Source organism: Psittacula echo (genome assembly GCF_963264785.1).
Source record: "Psittacula echo genome assembly, chromosome: Z".
Classification (NCBI taxonomy): domain Eukaryota; kingdom Metazoa; phylum Chordata; class Aves; order Psittaciformes; family Psittacidae; genus Psittacula; species Psittacula echo.
Genome location: NC_137742.1, coordinates 37,185,221 through 37,205,500, shown reverse-complemented (window position 1 = coordinate 37,205,500; position 20,280 = coordinate 37,185,221). Strand labels below are relative to the sequence as shown.

At 40.6% G+C, this 20,280-nt stretch overlaps 1 protein-coding gene across 1 annotated transcript in view; it reads right to left on the bottom strand.

Moving 5' to 3' along the window:
• Positions 1 to 2,675: 2,675 nt before the first annotated feature.
• ADAMTSL1 (ADAMTS like 1) overlaps positions 2,676 to 20,280 on the bottom strand; it is a gene marked incomplete at both ends in the record, with an annotated part of 432,351 nt that continues 414,746 nt past the window's right edge. Inside the window, 6 exons of the mRNA XM_080637755.1 lie at positions 2,676 to 2,782; positions 4,290 to 4,510; positions 5,473 to 5,582; positions 8,720 to 8,927; positions 11,653 to 11,833; positions 12,865 to 13,065. Of these exons, the coding sequence (XP_080493881.1) occupies positions 2,676 to 2,782; positions 4,290 to 4,510; positions 5,473 to 5,582; positions 8,720 to 8,927; positions 11,653 to 11,833; positions 12,865 to 13,065 (1,028 nt within the window). The remainder of the gene's footprint in view (positions 2,783 to 4,289; positions 4,511 to 5,472; positions 5,583 to 8,719; positions 8,928 to 11,652; positions 11,834 to 12,864; positions 13,066 to 20,280) is intronic.

Here is a 20,280-nt window from a genome sequence, read left to right as displayed (position 1 = left end):
TAAGACAGGATGCAGAATCTTAATGGCTGGAGACTTTTAAAAACAGATTAAGACATCCTCTTTCCCCAAGGCAGGTAGATCATTTGCAGTTTGTGTAACACCTGTGTGCTGTTATCATAATACAGAGTAAGGACAGAGTACTCCAACGGTTTTGCTACTTTGTTTGGCTTTTGTTTTTAAGATTAATAAACAACACGTCAGACAGCAGTAGTTAAATAAGTAAAACTTGCATTACTTGTACAAAAAGTTATATAAATACAAGTTTGTAGTTTTGTTTTCTTTTTAGAGGAGGAAAGCATCCTTTCATAAAATACCCAGCAATCCTTACTGAGATGCTGCCAACTCACAATTAAGAGGACAGATATGTGTAAATAAATCTACACTGTGCAGAGACAAAATAGTGGCCCCTCCGGGTCTAATCCTTTGTGTTTATCCTGTGCGTTATTGCACAGCTATTATTCAACATGTGAGCATCTGAATATGTTTTGCTATTAAATAAATGAAAATACTTTCCTGTACTGCTTTTTTTTGACTACTGTATTAGAAATAGTCACATCATCATCATCGTTGTTACTATTGTTATTAAGGAACTGTCCTTCATTCTATGCATAACTATTATTTCACAAGCTAAAAGCACCATCCCTCCCCTCATGTCATAGTCTATAAAGCACTCTGTGCACAGTGAAGCAGATCCCCAATTAAATGCATATGCTATTAAAATTAAGAGACGTATGCTTTTACTGTTGATTATAGAGGAACAAAATTCTAGGAAGATTTAAAAAAAAAAATCCCAAATAATTTTATCTGGACAAAATAATGTACAATTATTAATATTGCACTTTTTATAAAAGAAATCCTAATAAATATACAGAAAAGATATACATTTACATACATCGAAAGACATTCTTCTTTTATTAAATAACAACTTACACTGATGCTTAGCAACACTGTTTCTTGAAGACCCATTTGTAATAAAAGCATTCACTGCCAGATGTGTTTTGAACTAACCCAACTTGAGGCAGTTTAGTGTCATGAACCTTTCACTGACCTCAAAAGCAGACTCCCAGCTTTGCTGAAAAATCTGCATGTCATGGAAGCTGTAATACAGCGGTACTCAAACAGCATTTCACTAACATACCACAAGGCATGAGCCCCACTGAGGGTGACGGGAGAGGCACAGCCAAGCCTTTAATTTAGAGATGGTCTTGAACCAAAGCCTCAGGTCCAGATAGATCTCATTTAAAGTTTCACAATGCTCAAATGCTGTACTTTGCAGATATCCTCTAATTTTAGGGCCCTATTCTGAGCAGAGCAGAGAGGGCCCAAGAACTAAAAGCATGAAATACATCACTGGTTGAATAACTACTGCAGTTGGCCAGGGGGAAAGACTTACAGACAGCATGCAAAATCATGCTGTGGGTTTAATACTTTTTTAGATTGTATTTGCAGAGTGTTATACATGGGCTTAAAAATGTGCTGCTTTATAGCACCTGTTTTGTGTCGAAGGCAACTGGAGGGAAGCAAGTTTGTTAAAAATTATTTGTGTTAGTCCTCTGGGCCTGATGCTGAATCCGTTCTGTTTCTACTGAGCAGGAATAAGGGCAGGGAATCAGAATACATCTCTTTTCTATTTCTTTCCTACTGCTTGCTTGTTTGCCAGGAGAGAGAAATTTCATGTTAGCATGAAACCTTTCCAAAACCCGAAGTTTGAAAGCATCTGAACACTGGGAACTAGTACTCCTCTCTTTTCAAGTGTTAGTAGGATGCAGTATGCCAAGTAGCTCCTGTTACTACAGACAATTTCTATCTTTCCTGCCTGTGCTCTCTACAGGACAGCATTTTCAGGTTTGTACTCAGTCTGCCAATAGTAGATCATACTTTATCTCCTGTAATTATCACCATTACCTCATCTCTGTGCTGAGGGCAACTCTCCTATCCCTAATCCTCCCTCACACACACCACCCGATGTACTTCAGGCTCACATTACACACTCTTTTCAACCTCCCCAGGCACCAGATCCTCAAAGATACCAGGATCGCCCACTGAAAAAGTTTGAAGGCCTGGCATGAGAAGGAGAAAGGGATTTAGACAGACAGAAAGGAATCTGATCTCATCTGTAACAGATTTATAAAGCAAAATCATATGCTTATGCTCTCAAAGTCATCTAAGATAGATGAAGTATCTATATAGCTCATAGCTCAATGTTTAGTTTTGCCTTTTTTTCTTTTTTTTTTTTTTTCCCCCATAGTAGCCTGTGACCTGTCTAGCTGTTTGGGTATCTGATTCATACTGTGATGGTCCAATGTGATGTTTTTATACTGATCCATTTCCCCATCTGTCTGCTAGTGTATCTTCAGGCATGTACATGGATTATGGGGTAGTCCCACTTCTCTCAGACCCATTGCTAGTGGCGTGGGACTTGCTGACTCTTTGTGGTCTACCCTCATGATCATGTTTCACTGCAGGATTTCCCAGATTCACAGAAGGGAAAACTTGTGAACAATGATCTGGTAAAAGGTTTTCTTTTTTTTTTTTTGTTTCTTTTTCTTTTAGGGAAATAAATAAATAAAATGAAAAAAAGAATTCCATTCCATTTATACTTTCTGTAAAAGTCCTTGCGTCATTGAAGCAAAGTCTGTGATCCCCTTGTTCCTCCATTTCCACTGCTTTTGTCTTCAAGCTTTTCCACAAGTCCCACAGCAACGTGACTTGAACTGGGTGAGCTGGCAGAGTTTGAGCTGCTTCACTTTCTCGCAGTACCTTGTGGTGTCTCTGCACTCCACTGCCGAAGGGGAAACAAAAAGGAGAAATGGTGATGGAACAATGAAAGAAAGATTTCTTACCTGAAAACATTTCCTGGGGTGGCCGAGAGGGGCACCAAGACAGCTTTGTGTTGGGAGGTCTCACTATGAGCGTGAATTTCACTTGCTGACCAGGACTTCAAGCGGCCAAAGGCTCAAAGGAGAATGTGGTGGGAGCCTTCACCTTCAGAGACCTGGGGAGAGGACTTCTGAGGCTGCTCTGTCAGTTTGTCACCCACCAGCATTTTAGGGAGGCTTTAGAACAGTTGTTAGACCAGAGAAGAAGTAGTAAATAAAACTGGAAACCCAGTTAAACAGTAGCTCAAAGGCACTTTGGCCAACCTTTTACACTTGAAGAGCCAGTGTGTGGGACTGTTACCTCAGCTGAGCAGGTGTAGTGTGTTTGTTATAAGTGCATTCCAGAGCAGAGCTTGGGATGAGGATGTTAACACGCTTTTTGAGCTCCCCTAGGACTTTGGTCCTGGTATTATTTCGACAATTTTGGAGGCCCACAGCCTCCTGCTTTGGAGCTCCAGACTGGAAAACTGTCCACCATCCCTGCAAGACCTTGTGGGTGTTGTTGCCTGAGGGAGTCCTACTTCCCATGCTAAGGCTGGAAAGGGAATCATCACAGGACATTTATACATAGCAGGAAGAGGCTGCAGTGACAGCAAGGGTCATATTTAGTACTTGTAAACTCCCTCAGCCCTTCCACTTCCATTAGTGCACCCCAAACTCAGCTCACATGTTTGGACCTGTGGAGTCTGCTTTGTCTCTACTGAGATGGAGCCTTAGAGTTGGCATGGCTGCAGGCATGCACAGATGGGTTCTGCTGCTACTTCTGTGATGACTGCACAGCAACTGGCTTGTGTGCTCGAGGATGGGATCTGCCTGCCAAAATCAGCCAGCGAAGTGGGAGACAGGGCAAATGAGAAGATAGTAATTTAAACTTGTGCTGTCTGGTGTTTCCCAAGCAGACGCTGCCATAGGGGGGTGTAGCTTCCAAATAGGCACACTATCTGTCCTTTTTTGTCTTAGAAAAATATTTGTAACTTATCTAATCTTTTGGCAGGCCCAGTTAGTTGCTTGTCACCTGAAAACAAGCAGCCTCAACTCCAGGAATTCCCATCATCAACCTAGCCATTGGATTTAGACTTTACTGTATTTTAGCTATAGCCAGCAGCCTGTCTGTGATTCATGCATTTCTTTCTGTCTGTACCATCAATGGAAAGTTAAGACTGCATCAGCCATTGCACATGCTATTAGCAAGGGGATGTAATCCCAGCACTAGCACCATCACCAACAAACCACAATAGGCACCATTCCCCACGGGGGTGCTGAATTTTGGACACTGCATTTTGCACATGTTTGAGATGGAGGTACTGCAGGATGCCCAGCTACAGGTCCAGTGCTGCATTTCTGAGAGATAGCTCTGCTTTCTTTCCTCCCCTCCTTGCTGCAGTGGCTCCCCTCCTCTCAGCAAAGTACCGTTTTCACAGGGCGTGATGTTGCAGCGCTGCCAGTTGGCTGGCCGTGGCCTCCAAGAGCAGTGGTGCTCCATTACGGGCTTGTTGGTGTGGATATGCACACAGTCGACACGCCGGGACTGGAAGCCGTAGTTTCCGCATGTAGCTGTGCAGACAGTCCACAGGCTGACCCTCCAGTGCACACCACAGAGGTCGGTCCAGCAGTTCTGGGTGCTCAATGGCCTATGGGCAGGGGGAGAGAGGGGTGGACTGTCACCATGCTGCTCAGGGAGCAAATGCACACCATTCCAGGTGCCATGCAAGTTCTGGGGACAGCGAACCTTGCCTATCCGAAAAGTAATTCACTCAGAGCACCACATGGGTCAGGTCTTCATGGGGTGAAGGTAACTCCAGTGCACTGAAAAGCAGTTTGTAACTGCAGTCAAGGACCATACCCTCAGCAGGCATGCACTAATATAGCATTACTGGAGTTAAATGACCATCTGAACAGTTTAAGGATTTGGCTGAAATGTCCTCTCCATGAAGTGCCAAACCACTGAAAAGATGCAATGAGTGAAGTGGTGATCAGTAAGACCCAGCCAGGCTTTGTAACCTTTTCATGGCTTTGCAGCCAGTGGGAACAAACTGATTCTCTGAAATCCTCTTTTTCCCTTCTACGCCATCTCACAGATAATGCATAGGCATACATAGTTCCCACCTGTTTTTCACACAGATAATGAAAATACATGACTGGGAGCTAAAAAGCCAATTCTATTAATTTTCAGTCATGATCAGGCATGATTTATATGTAAATATGTCTTTACAATATTGACTGTGGAGTTTATCTGCAGGAAAACAAAAGCTGTGGAATCCCTTTTTTTCCCCAGTTACAGTGTTTGTTTAAATAAGTGCGAAGAAGAATGGCAGCTTAAGAAGTCAGAGCACAGTCTTTCAGTTAGGATTTAGCATGCGTAGAAGACTTTCCACTTGCTGGCCAGCTAGTGTTTTTTTTTTCTGGGGCTCGTAGGAACAAATAGTGAAGCCTAGGGTTAAGCCTGGTGAGTTTTGTACCATGTAACTGTATGGGTTGCAGCGTGACCTCTTTGTTCCATAAGGGAAACCCAAAAGTTGCCAGTTAAGCCACTAGCTCATCCAACATCTCTGCAAAGGACAGTGGTTTTAGACATAAGGGATTCCTGTCCTACCTTGGTAAGGAGCTGCATTGATCAGATGACACAGAAGTCCCATCTTTGGTCTGGCAAAACACCTGTCTGTGCTGTACAGCCAGTCGTGGTCCAATGCAAGGCCCATTACACTAAGAAAACAGAAAAATCACGTAAGGGAGGTAAAAGGCAGGACATGTTCCCCTTTTGTGAGACTGCTTGTGAAATAAATTGCATACTGCCATTGAGCTTTGGAACACTTCCTGCAACTCTACAGGCTTTGAAAGCTGAGCACCCAGTCATCTTCTGCCCTACCTCACTCTCCTTCAGCAGCATTAAAACTGCATGTCTAGATCTGCTCTGTAGACTCATTACCTCTCTTTTTCAATAATTCAATCTTAAATACATCTGTTAGGACAGATAAAATACTTCCATGTCATTAGCCAAGAGGCTATGATTCATATAGGAAATCTCAATGCATTCCTTTTATTGTGCATTTTGCAGCTTGTGCTATCACAATTTATGGGCAAAAAGTTAATAACTAAGAACACACTCAACCAAGGCCATATTCCGTTACATTTAATAATTTAAAAGCATTGCAGGACAATAATCAAAAGCAGCAAACACAGCAGATCTGCAAGCTTGCTACAGTACGGAGGTCACCCTGACCTATTCAAGCTTATCAAGCACGTTACTCTTTAACTCTTCTAATCCTCTCCTTCAATTAAATGATAATTAGCTATAGGTATGAAGCATGCACTTGTGTCTTTTTAAAATTATAACAACAGTTAGGAAAAAGGTGTTGTGGGTTGTTTTTTTTTTTTGTTTTGTTTTTTTTTTGTGTGTGTGTTTTTTTTTTTTTTTCCTAAGTGTCTGGAAGTTATATTCAAGAACAGACTGAGGGTTGAAGAAAGGGACTTCAGTGTGAGGGAGGAATTTTTGCCAGGAGAGGGATGCTGACACATCTTCTTCTCCCTCTACCTCTCATAAGTGGGAGCCCTACTTCATATGCACTCCTCACATAATACTCCCTTTCTGCTGCTGTTTCTTCCCTCCCTGACAACTGGGAGAGAGAAGCAGTTACTGTCAGAGAATTACTGCCAGATTTCCAGATGCTCCCAGTCAACCCCCTCATTGAACAGCGTGGATGGAAATGTCTTTCATTGGAGTATGTACAACTCCTGTTGTATCTGCAGAGGCTATATCCTTCATCATCAGCAAGCCTGAGTCACTAGTTGTACAACACTATGTGAGATTACATAGCAGAGATCAAAATGACACTAACATTAAATGAAGGAAAGGAATTAATTGTAGAAGTGGGGGTAGGGTAGGTAGTCCATTTATTTTCTCTGTGAGTTGGGAAAGTTGGTCAGTAAACCTGAGAAACTGAGACCTGATACCCTATGATACTACAAGAAGGTCATTGATCCACTGAGTCAGTGATACGTTCCTAACTGTAGTTAAACAGCAGTCTTCTGGCTTGGAGACTGAGGTGTACAGAATTGTTTGGGGCTTAGGGTTTTTTTCTTTTTTTTAAGCTAGGAAGAAGAAATATTACATTACAATGCAGGGGTTAGGTCTAACAAATTAATTCAGACCTCTCTAATTGTCTCAGATGAGTATGCTGTCATGAGGAACAATTTAGCCCATAATGATCTACAAAATAAGGATGATGTAACTGGCTTTTTGCAAGGATAATCTAGTCCTTACCTGGAATTCTACAGGGAATGAAATAATTTGCTTCTTTCATGGTCAAGGATAATTCCAAGGTTTACTCATAAATGTAATACAATAACTTATTCACCTTTCATGGGAAAATCTTCCAGTATACACAGGCAAGAGTGAAATGAAACTGTTTTCAAGTAGTGAACATAACACGTTCTACTAGCTGAAGACACTTTTTAATACTAACATTGTAAAAGATCCTGTTGCAGTGCAATGTGTTGTGCATATTAGCCCAAACAAATATAGAATGCATGTGATTATTAATAACAAACTATCATATTACTCTAACCTCTAATAAAATGATATAGCATTTGCCATTGTTTTCAAATTTACACATGCTTATTAGAAAAGGACGCAAGCTTGCTGTATGGCAAGACTTACAGTTTTTAGTCTGGGTAATTACTTCTTAGCCTCTTCTTGCATGGCAAGAAGTCTTGCTTCTATACCTTTACCTGACTCATCATTTCAATTAGATGTATGACTACTTTTGCTTTGACAAGCTGCTTTTCTTCTTCCCTTCAAAAACCTTTCTTTCACAAGAAGTGATGTTAAAGTAGTATCGGTATCTGGTGTAACCTCAAGCAAAACTGGCTTCTGTGGATTTAACCCTGTCTGTCATTCAACCTGGAATGCTATAGCCCCATGTGAATCACCATTCTGGAAATCTTTGGGCTGAAATCTGTGAGTTTCTATCCGTTAGTCTGGACTGTAGCGAACTCATCAACTTTCACCTATGGCTCAGTCAAGCTGGAGTGGAGAATAAGGGAGGAAAGCACATAGTAATAACTGGTCCCAGGCTATAACTCATAACATACTGACAAGCATCTTTTCAGGAAATCTAATAGCTCACAGAGAGACAAAGACATAACTCTTCTGTGGATTCTCACAATAAAGTTATTTAACTCTAAATACTTAATAACTTAACTCTAAATACTTAATAACATTTGGTATTTATGGGGTGAAGCTTTTTAACATCTGATCATTGTATGAAACTGCAAGGAGAGAATTTGAATATCTGCAAAACAGCATGAAGTAGCCTGAAAATGCAGCTAGCCCTCCATTCTGCTTTTCATCATAAAGCAAATCAAGAAGGGTCCCACTTCTTTAGCATTCTCAGGCAACATCAGCAACTTTGTAAAACTGGGTTATTGTACAGCCCCCTGCCCCTAACCTATCACAGCAATCAGTCCTGACTCCTGCCAGCCAAAACTGAACACTCACTAGGTGATAAGGGAAATTAAGACTTGGAGAAGGCTGTTTCCCAGATGTGTCACCTGTCACTATAAAGAGGAGTTTCAAACTTTTCCACTGGGGATGACACAGGGATTTCCAGTAAAAGTTTGGTTTTCAAGCAGCATTTCTAGGGATCTTGGGAAGCTACAGAAATCCAAACATGCCATGCATCAGACATGGAGTTGAAAGAGCTGAGTAGCTTAGCTGCCTCCTGAAAAGCCTGCAGACTGTAAGCTAAAGATACCAGGGTGCAAAATCACTCCTCTCATTTTCTGTCTTTTTCTAGCCCACACTATTGAGGCTGTCCTTGGACTCTTGGCTTGCTCCTTACCTGGCCCCAGGAGGAGGCAACCCACTCAACACAGGGCTGCCTGTTACAATTCTGTGTGTCCACAGGGCGCTTCGACATCTGGGCACAAGCCTCATTTGACACTGGGACAGAGTTGCCTTTCACTGTCGGGCGCTGACACGTCACTCGCCGAATCTGGATGCCTCCGCCACAGCTCCGTGTACAAGGAGACCACGATGTTACCATCCATCTGTGAGAGAAAGGAAAATAGGTCAGGGAGCAGATACATATCACCATCTGTGGGATCACTGATGTCAACAGATCTTTATGTGTTAGACCAAAGAAAGGCAACAATGGCTGGTTCATTTAGGGTGCAATCCTGTAAAGTGCTGAGTACCTCAGCCTCCCATAGTAGTCACTGAGAAGTGCCTGGAGGATGAAAGCTGAGAAGAGCACATTTTTAATTATACTATCTTTGTCAAGGCTCTTTGGGCCCAGAATTAATTCTCTAGCCCTTAAGGCTGTTTGTAAAGGCTGAGTAAGTATTCCTAGTCCAGGCACAGGAGCTGGACATGGCTGCTTTTACACCAGTGTGCTACAGAGGCCTCCACCACAGGCTACAATCACAATGCCAGCACTGACTAGCTTATTTACACCCCTTAGCATGGAAAACTATGTCCGTAAAGTTGCTGGAGTAGCTTACAGGCCACTTTGAACTTGCTTCTGACAGAATAGCCGAAAGCCTGCTGGGTCCTGCTGGCATCTGCCTGCTTTGTTATGCCCCTACAGCTTGGATAATCCAGAAAAGCCTGAAGGTTGCTCAGGAATGGGGCTGGTGCACAGTGAGCTAAGGAACAAAGGACACCTTTCTTTTTTCTCTTGAGCTCAGACCATGTATTTGCCATCTGAGGCTAAGGCTCTGAACTTCTATGTGCTGGGGTTTAAAAAAAACCAGTCTAACTACTAAAAGCCTGTAACAGCAGAAAATAATAGTCCAGGTCCAAACTCATACAAAAATGGACAACATATTTTGTCTCTTTAAGGATCATGAAGTGAAACACTCATACAGTTGGGTTTGGGAAGGCGGTAGGTAGGAACAGGAAGGATGCAACTGGTGAATTAATAATAACTGTGAAGATCAGTTTTTCCTGAAGAGTTTTTCCAGAGTGTTTCCTGAAGAGTTTTATGGTCAAGTCGGCAGTTTGCTTCATTAAGTTTCAGGATATTCAACAAGATTTGTATGTTACTAGGAGAAAAATAGTTCCTGTCACATCTCTTACCAGCAATGTTTTTGATCACTCTACAAAATAGGCAATAGCTGGTTTCCAGTCCCATGGAGAGGCATCCATTGCTATTTCTCAGTTTTCTGCAGGTGATTAACTCCCATGGTCACAGAAACAAGTATATAAACAAACACATTCCCAGTATGGAAAACAAAAACATTGCTGCTATTTTCATGCAGTTTAGTGAGGTGGAATCTGAAATTTCTACATCCCTCATAAAGCTCTGCTCTGCATTTCAATTAATTTTTATTTCCAAGCTTACATCTCACCAGTTTCTCAGGAGCTGAGGGAGGATTGTGGGCTGCATTACTGATCAGGGAAGGTATAAAAAGACATAAACCATTCCCATGGAATTGACTGCCATCACCAAGGAAAACTGCTGCTAATGAGCATGTTTCATATTTCATCAAATCTCTTTTGGCTTCCATTTTATGACTCAGCTGGCAGCTCAGAAAACATTTGCCTGAAAAGAGGGGTAGGATATATTTTTAAAGGTAATCAAACAGAGCCCTGCCATATACTCAAGACGCAGCAAGAATGGCAAATCTGGCCACTTACTTTTTGTCGGGTTACTCAGCCTTTCCTTGCCTTAGCTTAGACTCTTTTTAATGTGAGTCCCAAATCATTGTTGAAGTTGCACTGAGTTTCTCTTGAGATCCTGACTACTTTTAAGTGCTTGTATACTGAAACACACCATGTCCACAGTGGAAATAAGGGAGAGGAGGGAGTAAAAAACCAGAAAAATATGTAAAAGCATGTTTACAGATCTCAGCTAAGGAGCCATCGAATTGTAGAAGTAGGACATTTTTAACATGTAGAGAGTAGAACACTACACTGACTCTCTGGATAGGCATTCAGGATGTATTTTTCTTTGCAACAAAGGGTGTCAAAGAAGGAAAGTGTTTTGCATGGAGAGGAAGCATCAGAGGAAGACCTAAAGTGTAGTTATAAGTCTTTCAAGCTGCAAGCTGTCCTGGTTCCATTGCGTTAAGCAGTAACTGAAAACCAGGGGATTACAGTGGCAGAGTGTCAAAATCCCAAGGAAACCACAAGCTAGCAATCTCAAAAATGAGGCAAAACTCAGTCTGACCCTGCTTCATGCCCACTAGATCTGACAGGATGTGCCCATTTTACAAAATATATTCCACTGTGCTAAGGAAATTCTTTGCAGCTGCAGCTATAGTCCTGCCCATATTGATGTTCAGGCACCATGAGAACTCAGAGTAAAGGATCAGAATAGCTCCTAAATCTAGCTTCTTGTCTGCTATATGGTTGGGATAAACTGCTATGAAGCCAGGTGGAACGCAAAAAACGATGTGACTGTACAATACCCACATGTATGCAGCCCAGAATAGGCATGATATTCACATGCAACATAGGCCGAGGCTGGAATCACCCAAAACAACTCAAGCTGTGAACTTTGCTAATAAAGAGCAGGCAATAGCTTCTTTATTTTTTTCTAACCTGATTACTGAAGGAGTAAACTCTCTTTCTACCATGTACTGTCAGTTTTCCACAAATGTTCCTACAAATTCCGAGCTGATTAGGTTAAGCACTCATATATTCCCTTTTAGCCATGACTTTCCTCCACACAGGCACCAGAGAGGCTGCAATGGCATCATACACTGTTCAAAGAACTCTTCAAGCACATCTTAAAAGCATGTATGACATTTTAACATGAGACAGACAAACCTTGAAGGACAGTCTCTCCTGTTGCATGCGATGGGCTGCAGGGCTGGCTTGGGCTTCTCTTTGCAGTAGGATATGTTGACTTCGGCCCCATCCAGTAAGCACCTCAGCTGAGGCAGCTGTACACCTTTGTGGCCGCAGGAAGCCGAACAAGCCATCAGCTTGTCCACTGACCACTGGTAGTCTGCCAAAAAGTGTGGAGGAGGCATGTTAACACTCAAAAACTGCCGTCAGGAGGCCCTTAAAAAAGAGAGTTAGAGGCATTCTCCAGGATTAGATATTTGGACTCACATGAAGGGGAGCTACCTATGCCTCAGGCAATGAACAAGATGGAACAGAATTCCAGATAATGTAAGCCACTGTCTTTCATGTAAAAAATGCACCAATTTTTTTGGTGCTTAGAAGCGTCAGGCATGGAAAGTGAATGATATGGTGGAGCAGTTAAGTGAAGCCAGAGGCCGGTGATGCAGGACATTACGTTTATAGTTTTAAAGGGATGTGACTTAGTGAAGATGTGGTTAATTGCAGTTACCAGCAGTATCTGTGATTCTGTGATCTTACAACAGTGTGTTTCTCACCAGGTAGATCATACAGATCATCCATCCTGAAGGTGAATGAGGGAGTTGCAACACAATTTTATGGCAAAATTTAAGGAAAAGTTAAATTCTTCACCATCCTTCTATCCCTAATAATTGGAGCCATGAAAGCTGCATTTTCTGTTCCAACCCATTTGCACTGCTCTGTTCTGTGGCTTTATCACCTTCAGCTTATTTCTACAGTAAACAGTTGCACCATTTTTACAGGTGAAGGGTTTTCAAGCAAGACAAGACTGCGGTGCAACAGTGACCTTAGCAGATGAACACACTGACTTTTTAATTTTATGGGTTCAAATTATGACATCTTTATCTTGAATTTCTGGACAAGAAAGTTGTCCAGACTCAACAAGCATAAGCATATCTTAAATCAATATGGTATGTTTTATGCTCAGCAGCTCAGAAATATCAGGTATGATTTTGGTAAAATAAAACCTAAGGGACTCTAAGGTACCTGGTAGTCCTGCAACTCTATATTAATGGCAGAAAAACATTAAAACATCTCTTTCCTGCTGCATAGGACAGTCCTGGCTTCAGAGAGGAGAAATCTAAGGTGAGAAAGGCAGTGCAGGGAAGTCCATGGCAAGAGCTTCACAGGGCTTCACTGAAACTGTTAAGTTACCTTGTATAGCCAAGGACGTTTTTTGTGTAAGCAACCCAGCCTCATTCTGAGCAAGGCAGCTGAATTCACCATCTGGAGCATCACTAACATTGAGTATCTGAAGAATCTGTCCTGCTGCCAGGAGGCGATGCCGCAGACTGAGTGGCTTACCAGAGTAAAGCCACGTGATGTTTGGGGTTGGATGGCCATCCACAGCACAACCTAAAAACAGGGACATGAAAGAAACCCGCTAAGTACTGAACATGCTGCAAAATTACATGCTTTGAAGCCGTCAAAATTAGGGGAAAAAGATAAATTCCATCCCGTTTTCTCCTCATTTCCTCACTATGAGAAATAGGAATATTGTGATAATGAGTACCTTCTCATCAGTTGAAAAAAACAATTATCCAAAAGCCAGCTAATCAGCCTATTATGGTTTAACCCCAGCCAGCAATGAAACACCACACAGCCTTTTGGAGGAGCCACTCCCCTCCAGTGGGATGGGGGAGAGAACTAGAAGGGTAAATATGAGAAAACTCATGAGTTGAGATAAAGACAATTTTATAGGGAAAGCAAAAGCCATGCATGCAAGCAAAGCAAAACAAGGAATTCATTCACTCCTTCCTGTGGTGAGGCAGGTGTATGCACAGCTTGCATACCTGGCAAAGATCTGTAAGTCGCCTTTACTTATTTCCTGGGGAAAAAGAAAATCCAGACTATTTCCGTGGTGCAATCCATCCACACCAGTTGCAGGGATGGGGAGCCAGAAAATCCATGTGCAAGGGATGGTATATGTTGGACTGCATGTGGCTCAGGCTAGTACTTCACTTCCATGCATCTCACTTACACATAAAAGGTCTGGCTAATGTTCTGTGAATGCAATCTCTGCTGACTGTTATTTTGTTATACTGCAGCTTTACACTCTTGTTTATATTAGTATGTATGTGTAATGAATTACTTTATTGTATACAAAATACCTTCTGAAAGAAGTGTATTATATAAAAAAATAAACATAAAAGTATGTTATATAAACAAATGTAGCATGAACATTCCCACTAGCCCTGTTCAAAAAGAACTGGATATAGAAAAGAAGAGCACAGATTCAAAATACTAGAAATGGAAGTGTTCTAAGATTAAGGAAGAATTACATCAGCTGATATTTCTTCGTTATCTCCATGTAATTTGATTATTATTTATTATTCACTAAGACAAACAAGGATGTGAATATGATGCCTTTGCAGCTGCATTACACGATGAACAGACTCTGAAATGTGACTTTTTGTTACTGTTTTTCCTTTCATTTTTGTCTGTCCACCTGAGGAGATCCTCAACTAACATATGCTCAGCAAGTACAGTTCCTAAAAGAGAAGTAAGATGCCTTATAGTTACTGCAATCAAGATTTTATTTAAATATTTCAATTTCCCTTGAAAGTTTGTCTATACTGTACTGAGGTGCCTATCACTGCAAGAATAAAAATACTGTTTTCATTGATCTACCCACAAAGGCTGAACAGTTTGATTTCCAGCCATTGTAAAGACCAGATCTTTGTGCCTTGAGCATCACATTACCTTGCTTAGGAATCCTTCCTACCCTTCTTTTGACTTGGGTCACTAACTAACACTAGGGATTGGGCTGCTGTAGTCTTGCCTGCTTGTTGCCCCTAAGCATACCTCCAATTACGCTATTCCTATGGCAGAAGATGTTGCCTTGCCAGCGAGAACTTAAGCTTTCTTGTTCATATGAACAACTCATAAAAAATGGAAAAAGTCAGAGGTTACCCATGGCATGTCCCAGCCATTCTTATGCTAAGAGGTAGATATATAGCACTGGAGAGAACTCATCTGCTCCCTGGGAGGATAAATACTAGGCCTCTCGCTGCTTCAGTGGCTACACAGCTCTTCGCTGTGTCCCCTGTTGTGGGCAAGCCCTGCCTGCCTAGAAAGGTGTGGGCTGAATAAAGCTGCCTTTTGTAGCTGGTTCACTTTGTGTGCAATAGGTATTACAGAGAGCAGGGTCTCCGGGGTGGGAGGCAAGTGATGCACACAGTAGGCACTGCAGTTGCAATGACAGTGTTTCACTGGTAAAGAAATAGTTAATGCAGATGACTATTGAAAAAGAAGGAAAAAGGGAAGTAAAAGGCAGCATGTGAGGGTGCACACTTCTCACCATAGTCTCCCCTCTTCCCTTTCCCACTTTTATTTACAAGGCAAAAGAGTCTTTGCTATTTGTTTTAATCTCCTTGGCAAGGTCTAACATAGTTTTACCTTGGAGTTCTCTCCCCAATGCTCGCTTCCTGACCACAAAGACACAGCTTTCTTTGCTGCTCAGTCCTTTTTTCCTATTTTTGTAAGCTCTCTATTTATTGCTGCTATGCTTCATTTTACATTATTCCTTTTGTCCTAAGTACTGACATTTCTTTTTCCTACTCTTATGCCAAAAGACAACCCATCCAATTTCCAAGATACTAATGCTCAAGTAAATGAGTCGTGAAAGATTTCAGCCTCACAGGTTTAAGGCTGCCTAAGTTAAATCTAATGGAAAACAAAGGAATATTCAGGAAATGGACAAACTTAATAAGTGGCAGTATGAATTTGCCTACAGTATTCTAATTTTTTATAATTAGCTTGTCTTTTAAGATGATTGCAGTGATTTCTGTAGGTCACCATATAGCCATGACAACTGACAAAGACATGCTGTGAGCTTGGTTTTACTGTTTGCATTTGCAAACAGTCTGCACGGAATCAATGAAGAAAGCAGAAAGGTCAGTTTGATGAGGAGGAACTGAAATTCACTTCAGTGTGCAAAGGGTCCTAGTTCATACCTGTTTTTCTTTAAAATGTTTATTGTCAGGCAAAACAATATAGTCTTCCTAGAACTGTTTTATTTGCCTTACATACTATTTCTTCTTCCAAGATGTATATATAAAATGTGAGCTAAAGAAACAGCCAGCAGCCAGTAACATGGGCGAAACCCCCCAAACACTATTCCCTAGATAGATACATTCTACTAATAATTATTACTTTTTTTAACATTTACAATAAAATTCTACTAACTCCTATCAATCCCATTTCACAAGTGACATTTCCTGTATGTTTTCCACGGGTATGGATACATAAGCTGTGGGATAATGTTTTATGCATATTAAATGAGAAACAGAGTACAATAAAAAACTGACTAACACATTCATCTTTGGAAATTATTTCCTTTTTTCTGGGTAGCATAGCCTGGATATAAACATGCATCTGTATGCAGTCTGGATTCACTGGTATTAATGTTCAGCTATGTGCTTGTAGTCCAGTTTTACCCACTTGCTATTCATCAGTGATAACTCCTTGCAAAACACGCAAATGTTTGTGCTGCTTTAGTTAAAAGTACTTTGAATCAACAACAACAAAAAAAGGCTGAATTTGAAAAAAGCATCTTGGTTAGGGACTGGATGTTTCAGGACATCACAAAGTAGAATAAACGTAGCACAGGAAGTTCACAGGGAACTTCAGCTAAACTAACGAACCAGAAGGCCTATGTCCCTGCCTCTACAAGTCACAGACATGTACCTGTCCAAACATAAAACTGATAGATGAAAGATGACTGATGACTACTCTCTGAAATGCCTGGCAAAGGAGGAAAGAAGGGATTTGGTAGCAGAATTATTAATAATATTAAAACTGAAATAAAGCAAGCTAAAAAAACCTCCATAATTCTGTGCTTCTGTATGTGTTTTACTGAACCCTGACAGAAAAATGTGGTAGACCACAGTTCACTGTATTAAAGTGATAAATTATAATGCAGATACAGAAAAACCTGACAGTATTTTCACTCTCGTCTCTACATTCAAAGAGTTAAAATATATTTTCATAATAGAAATAAGATTAAGGATGAAATGAAGAACAAAATGCTTGGAACAAAACGCAGAGAAGCCACAATCAATCTGAATAGATACAAGCCTGGTGTGGAACTACTGTGTGCAGTTCATATTGTACTACTGTGTTCACATTATGTAAGTGGGATCAAACTGGCACAGAGAAATATTTCCCCAATTTCCTGACATACCTGATTTTGTCCTTAGGTAACTGAAATGAGAAATGAGTGTTAAACCTAATGGAGTTATATTTAATTCCATCCTGTACATAACATAAGAAAGAAAATTTGACAGGATGTATTCAGCTTTTTAAAATACTTTCAAACCAAATGAAGGTAGGTAAGATCATGCCTGAAAATTGTTTTATTTAAGCCCATTTTGCTGAAATGGCAAAACTAAGAGAAAAGCCTTTATAGTTTGTCTTACGGGGAAAGATTTTTCAGTATAGTACAGTGTTTATTTAAACAGACACTTAACTCAGGGTGTTATGCAAATTACTTCTTAGTGCTTTGATATACTAAATGAAATAAAGCTTATAAAAAGTAATGTGATCCTGAAAAACCCCAAAAGAAAGAACTAATGTTAATGTAAGTATAACCTTTAATAGTTTTAAGGAGGTCAAATGAACATGAATTTATGCTAGACAAGAAAAGCCATGTATTTGGGAATTCTTGAAATAGGCCAATGCAGCTGATGACAGTAGGATTTTAAAAAGTAACTAATTAAAAGAACTATTTATGGCTCCAAAGGAGCAGTTGAAGCTTACTATGCTAAACATATGACATGTTTTTTAAACAGTTCTCAGAACACCTAAGCAAGTTACCCAATGCAAGTTACCCAATGCCACACATGTTGTTATTATTGGATATCATTTACATAACATTGTAAATTTACACCATATTCAACACAAATTGAGTTAGGCCCATTCCCTGCCACACAGAGGCTGTAAAAAATTGTTCCCAAATATACAGCCATATGGTGCGCCCATTAAAAAAGCAAGGAATTTTCAAGCTCTGGTCGTAATACTGTTTTCAAAAAATTACTCTGACAATAGGAATCCTACATGCTGAGAAACTTGTGTTAATGAGGATTGCACTGAAAACAATCACCAATGGAAAGTCATGAAACTAAAGCCTATGAGAATGGATATGGCATGCTGAAATGACCTCCTGAGCTAACTTTGATTGGTTAATGCAAAGCATAACAAAAATCATAAAGGAGTACCTGTAAGCCTAAACTTTTGCCCCAACATTGCTACAGCTCCAGCTTGTACAAGTACACTCATGAGAGAAAAATAACACTCAAAAGAGGTGTATGGGGCCAGCAATACAACACAAGGAGTTCAACAGAAGACAGAGCAAGAGCTAATGCATAACACCATTTACAACCCAAGCTGCAAAGGTCAGTGCTTTCTGTATTTCTTGAGCCAATATCAGCTTGCTACATTCTAAGGCATCAGCAGCTCAGGAAACTAAAAAAGACAGAGCAGAGGAGGTGAAGGACAGATAAGTTCAAGAAAGCCAGTGCCGCTTGTTTCAAAGAGGCTGTAATTTCTGTCCTATTAACAAAATGCTTTAGCCATTTGGGAGAGGTTTTAAGAACCAACATGGAGGGAGAGGGTGCTTCAGAACTTAGAATGGGCAAGTCCTTTTGTCAATAGGTCGAAAACTGACAGTATTTGAGAACTCCCTTAACACTTACTCTAGAGCAAAGCTTAAGTTGTGCAAGAGGCTAAAAGATCTTTTCTGTGAAGGAGCTGGCAGAATGACAGGTCTCCAGCCTGGGATACCTGTGGCAAATCCAGTACCCCTAGTTTTTTACCAAAACTTGCCTTGGTGGAGCTCTACATAATTTATAACTATGTTGGAAAAGAGTCAGTCTCAGTTATCGTGGAAAAGCTTAAGAGACACAAGTTCAAGGGCTGCAACTGTTACCACAAACCCAAAATTAAAACAGATGTTGCCTAGAGGCTAGTGATGTTATTTTATGAGGCAGCATTTGGACCACTGCTGTAGATCAGTGGTTCTCAGATTAGCTCATTCATGGCACCAAACAGCAGTTAGCAAAAAACTCCAAGGCAGCAGGTTGCCTAGAGGACCTTGTTCTTTGACTGTGCTTTCAGAGTTTGGAAGAGACAGGACAGGTGTCTGATTGCCTGGAAAACAAACACTAGGATTAGTGTCTGAAGCCCCCACCCCCCCATCAGTGTGGTCAAAATGTTCAACCAAGCATGGGGTATCTGCTTGTACATCACATACTGTATACACTGAAATGTACACACAGTATGCCTGTGCAAATGAAAAGCCACACATTTCAGTGAAATGCTATGGTGTAGTCTGATGTGGAAGGATCTTTACGCAATGTTTAGAATGTAATCAATGTGTTAGAATATGATTGGTGAATTAATTGCAATGATAATGGCATACCCTTGATATTAATTTTAATTCTTATTTTGGTAGAAATGTCACTTAAGTGGGAATTCTCAAAAATTAGTGTGACAAGGCAGAACTTTCACTGAAACAAAAATGGAAGGAATTAGAAAACAAAATTAACAGAACAGATTATCCCATGAATGCAGCTGGAGCTTTATCCTCATCACAGTGGATTATTAGTGTAAAATAAAGTTTCTAAAAAATATTCTTTAACATTAGAACTGTTTGCCAAACATGATGGCCAATTTATTATAGAGAGTAAAGAGGAAAACCAAGATGTATAAAATCACCTCTCAGACAGCCATGATTTTAACCCTTAAATCTGCAGGTAGGCAAATACTAGCCATAGACTTGAAATGGTCCCCTATAAAAAAAAGCCAGAGGAGACTGAAAACCCTCCTGACCTTTGGGGTTTGGCTCTAATGTAGCGGGCTTTTTCAGAATAAGTCAATTTATTCATACCACAAAAGCTGGCCATTTCAAGCAAAGTGGCACCTGGACATCTAAGCGACTCTAAAAGAAAACAAGGGGGATATACTATTGATAATAAAAGAAGAATGAGAGGAAAATACTTGCTTTGGTAAGGGGAATCCTTTGCATCTTTTATGTGAAAGGGGGCTTTTTACTACTTTGTTCTAACAAGAGCTTCATCGCCAAATAACAGTGGTATTTGCAGAACAGGAATTTGTAGTCCAGCTCTTCATCTTCTGAAGCAGCAATGAAGTTGGCAATGAAGCTGCTCTAACTCTGTGGTCACTGGGGATAATGTATAAAACCAGAAAGAAGTCTGCTTTCTCGGACTGTGTCTGCAGTGCTTGCAGCTAGTACAATCAGGTTCTGATTTGTGAAGTGAATATATTTGATATGGAAGTCATCAGGGAGAACACAATAAATATAGAGCAACAGTATTTTCTCTTTTTTTTACAATTGACTGTACTTTTTTTTTTGGTTATAAAAAGTACACTTTACTATCTAACTTTACAGTTATTCTCAGAATTTCCTACAAATAAGGCCTTTTTCTTGCTAAACGTACAAAACTGGACCGATGCAGTGTAGCCTTGAAAATTGAAGATTCAGAGTCCTATGCTGGGGACAACAACAGGCTCCCAGTGAATAAACTGGAGAATATGTAGTCAGAGAGATAA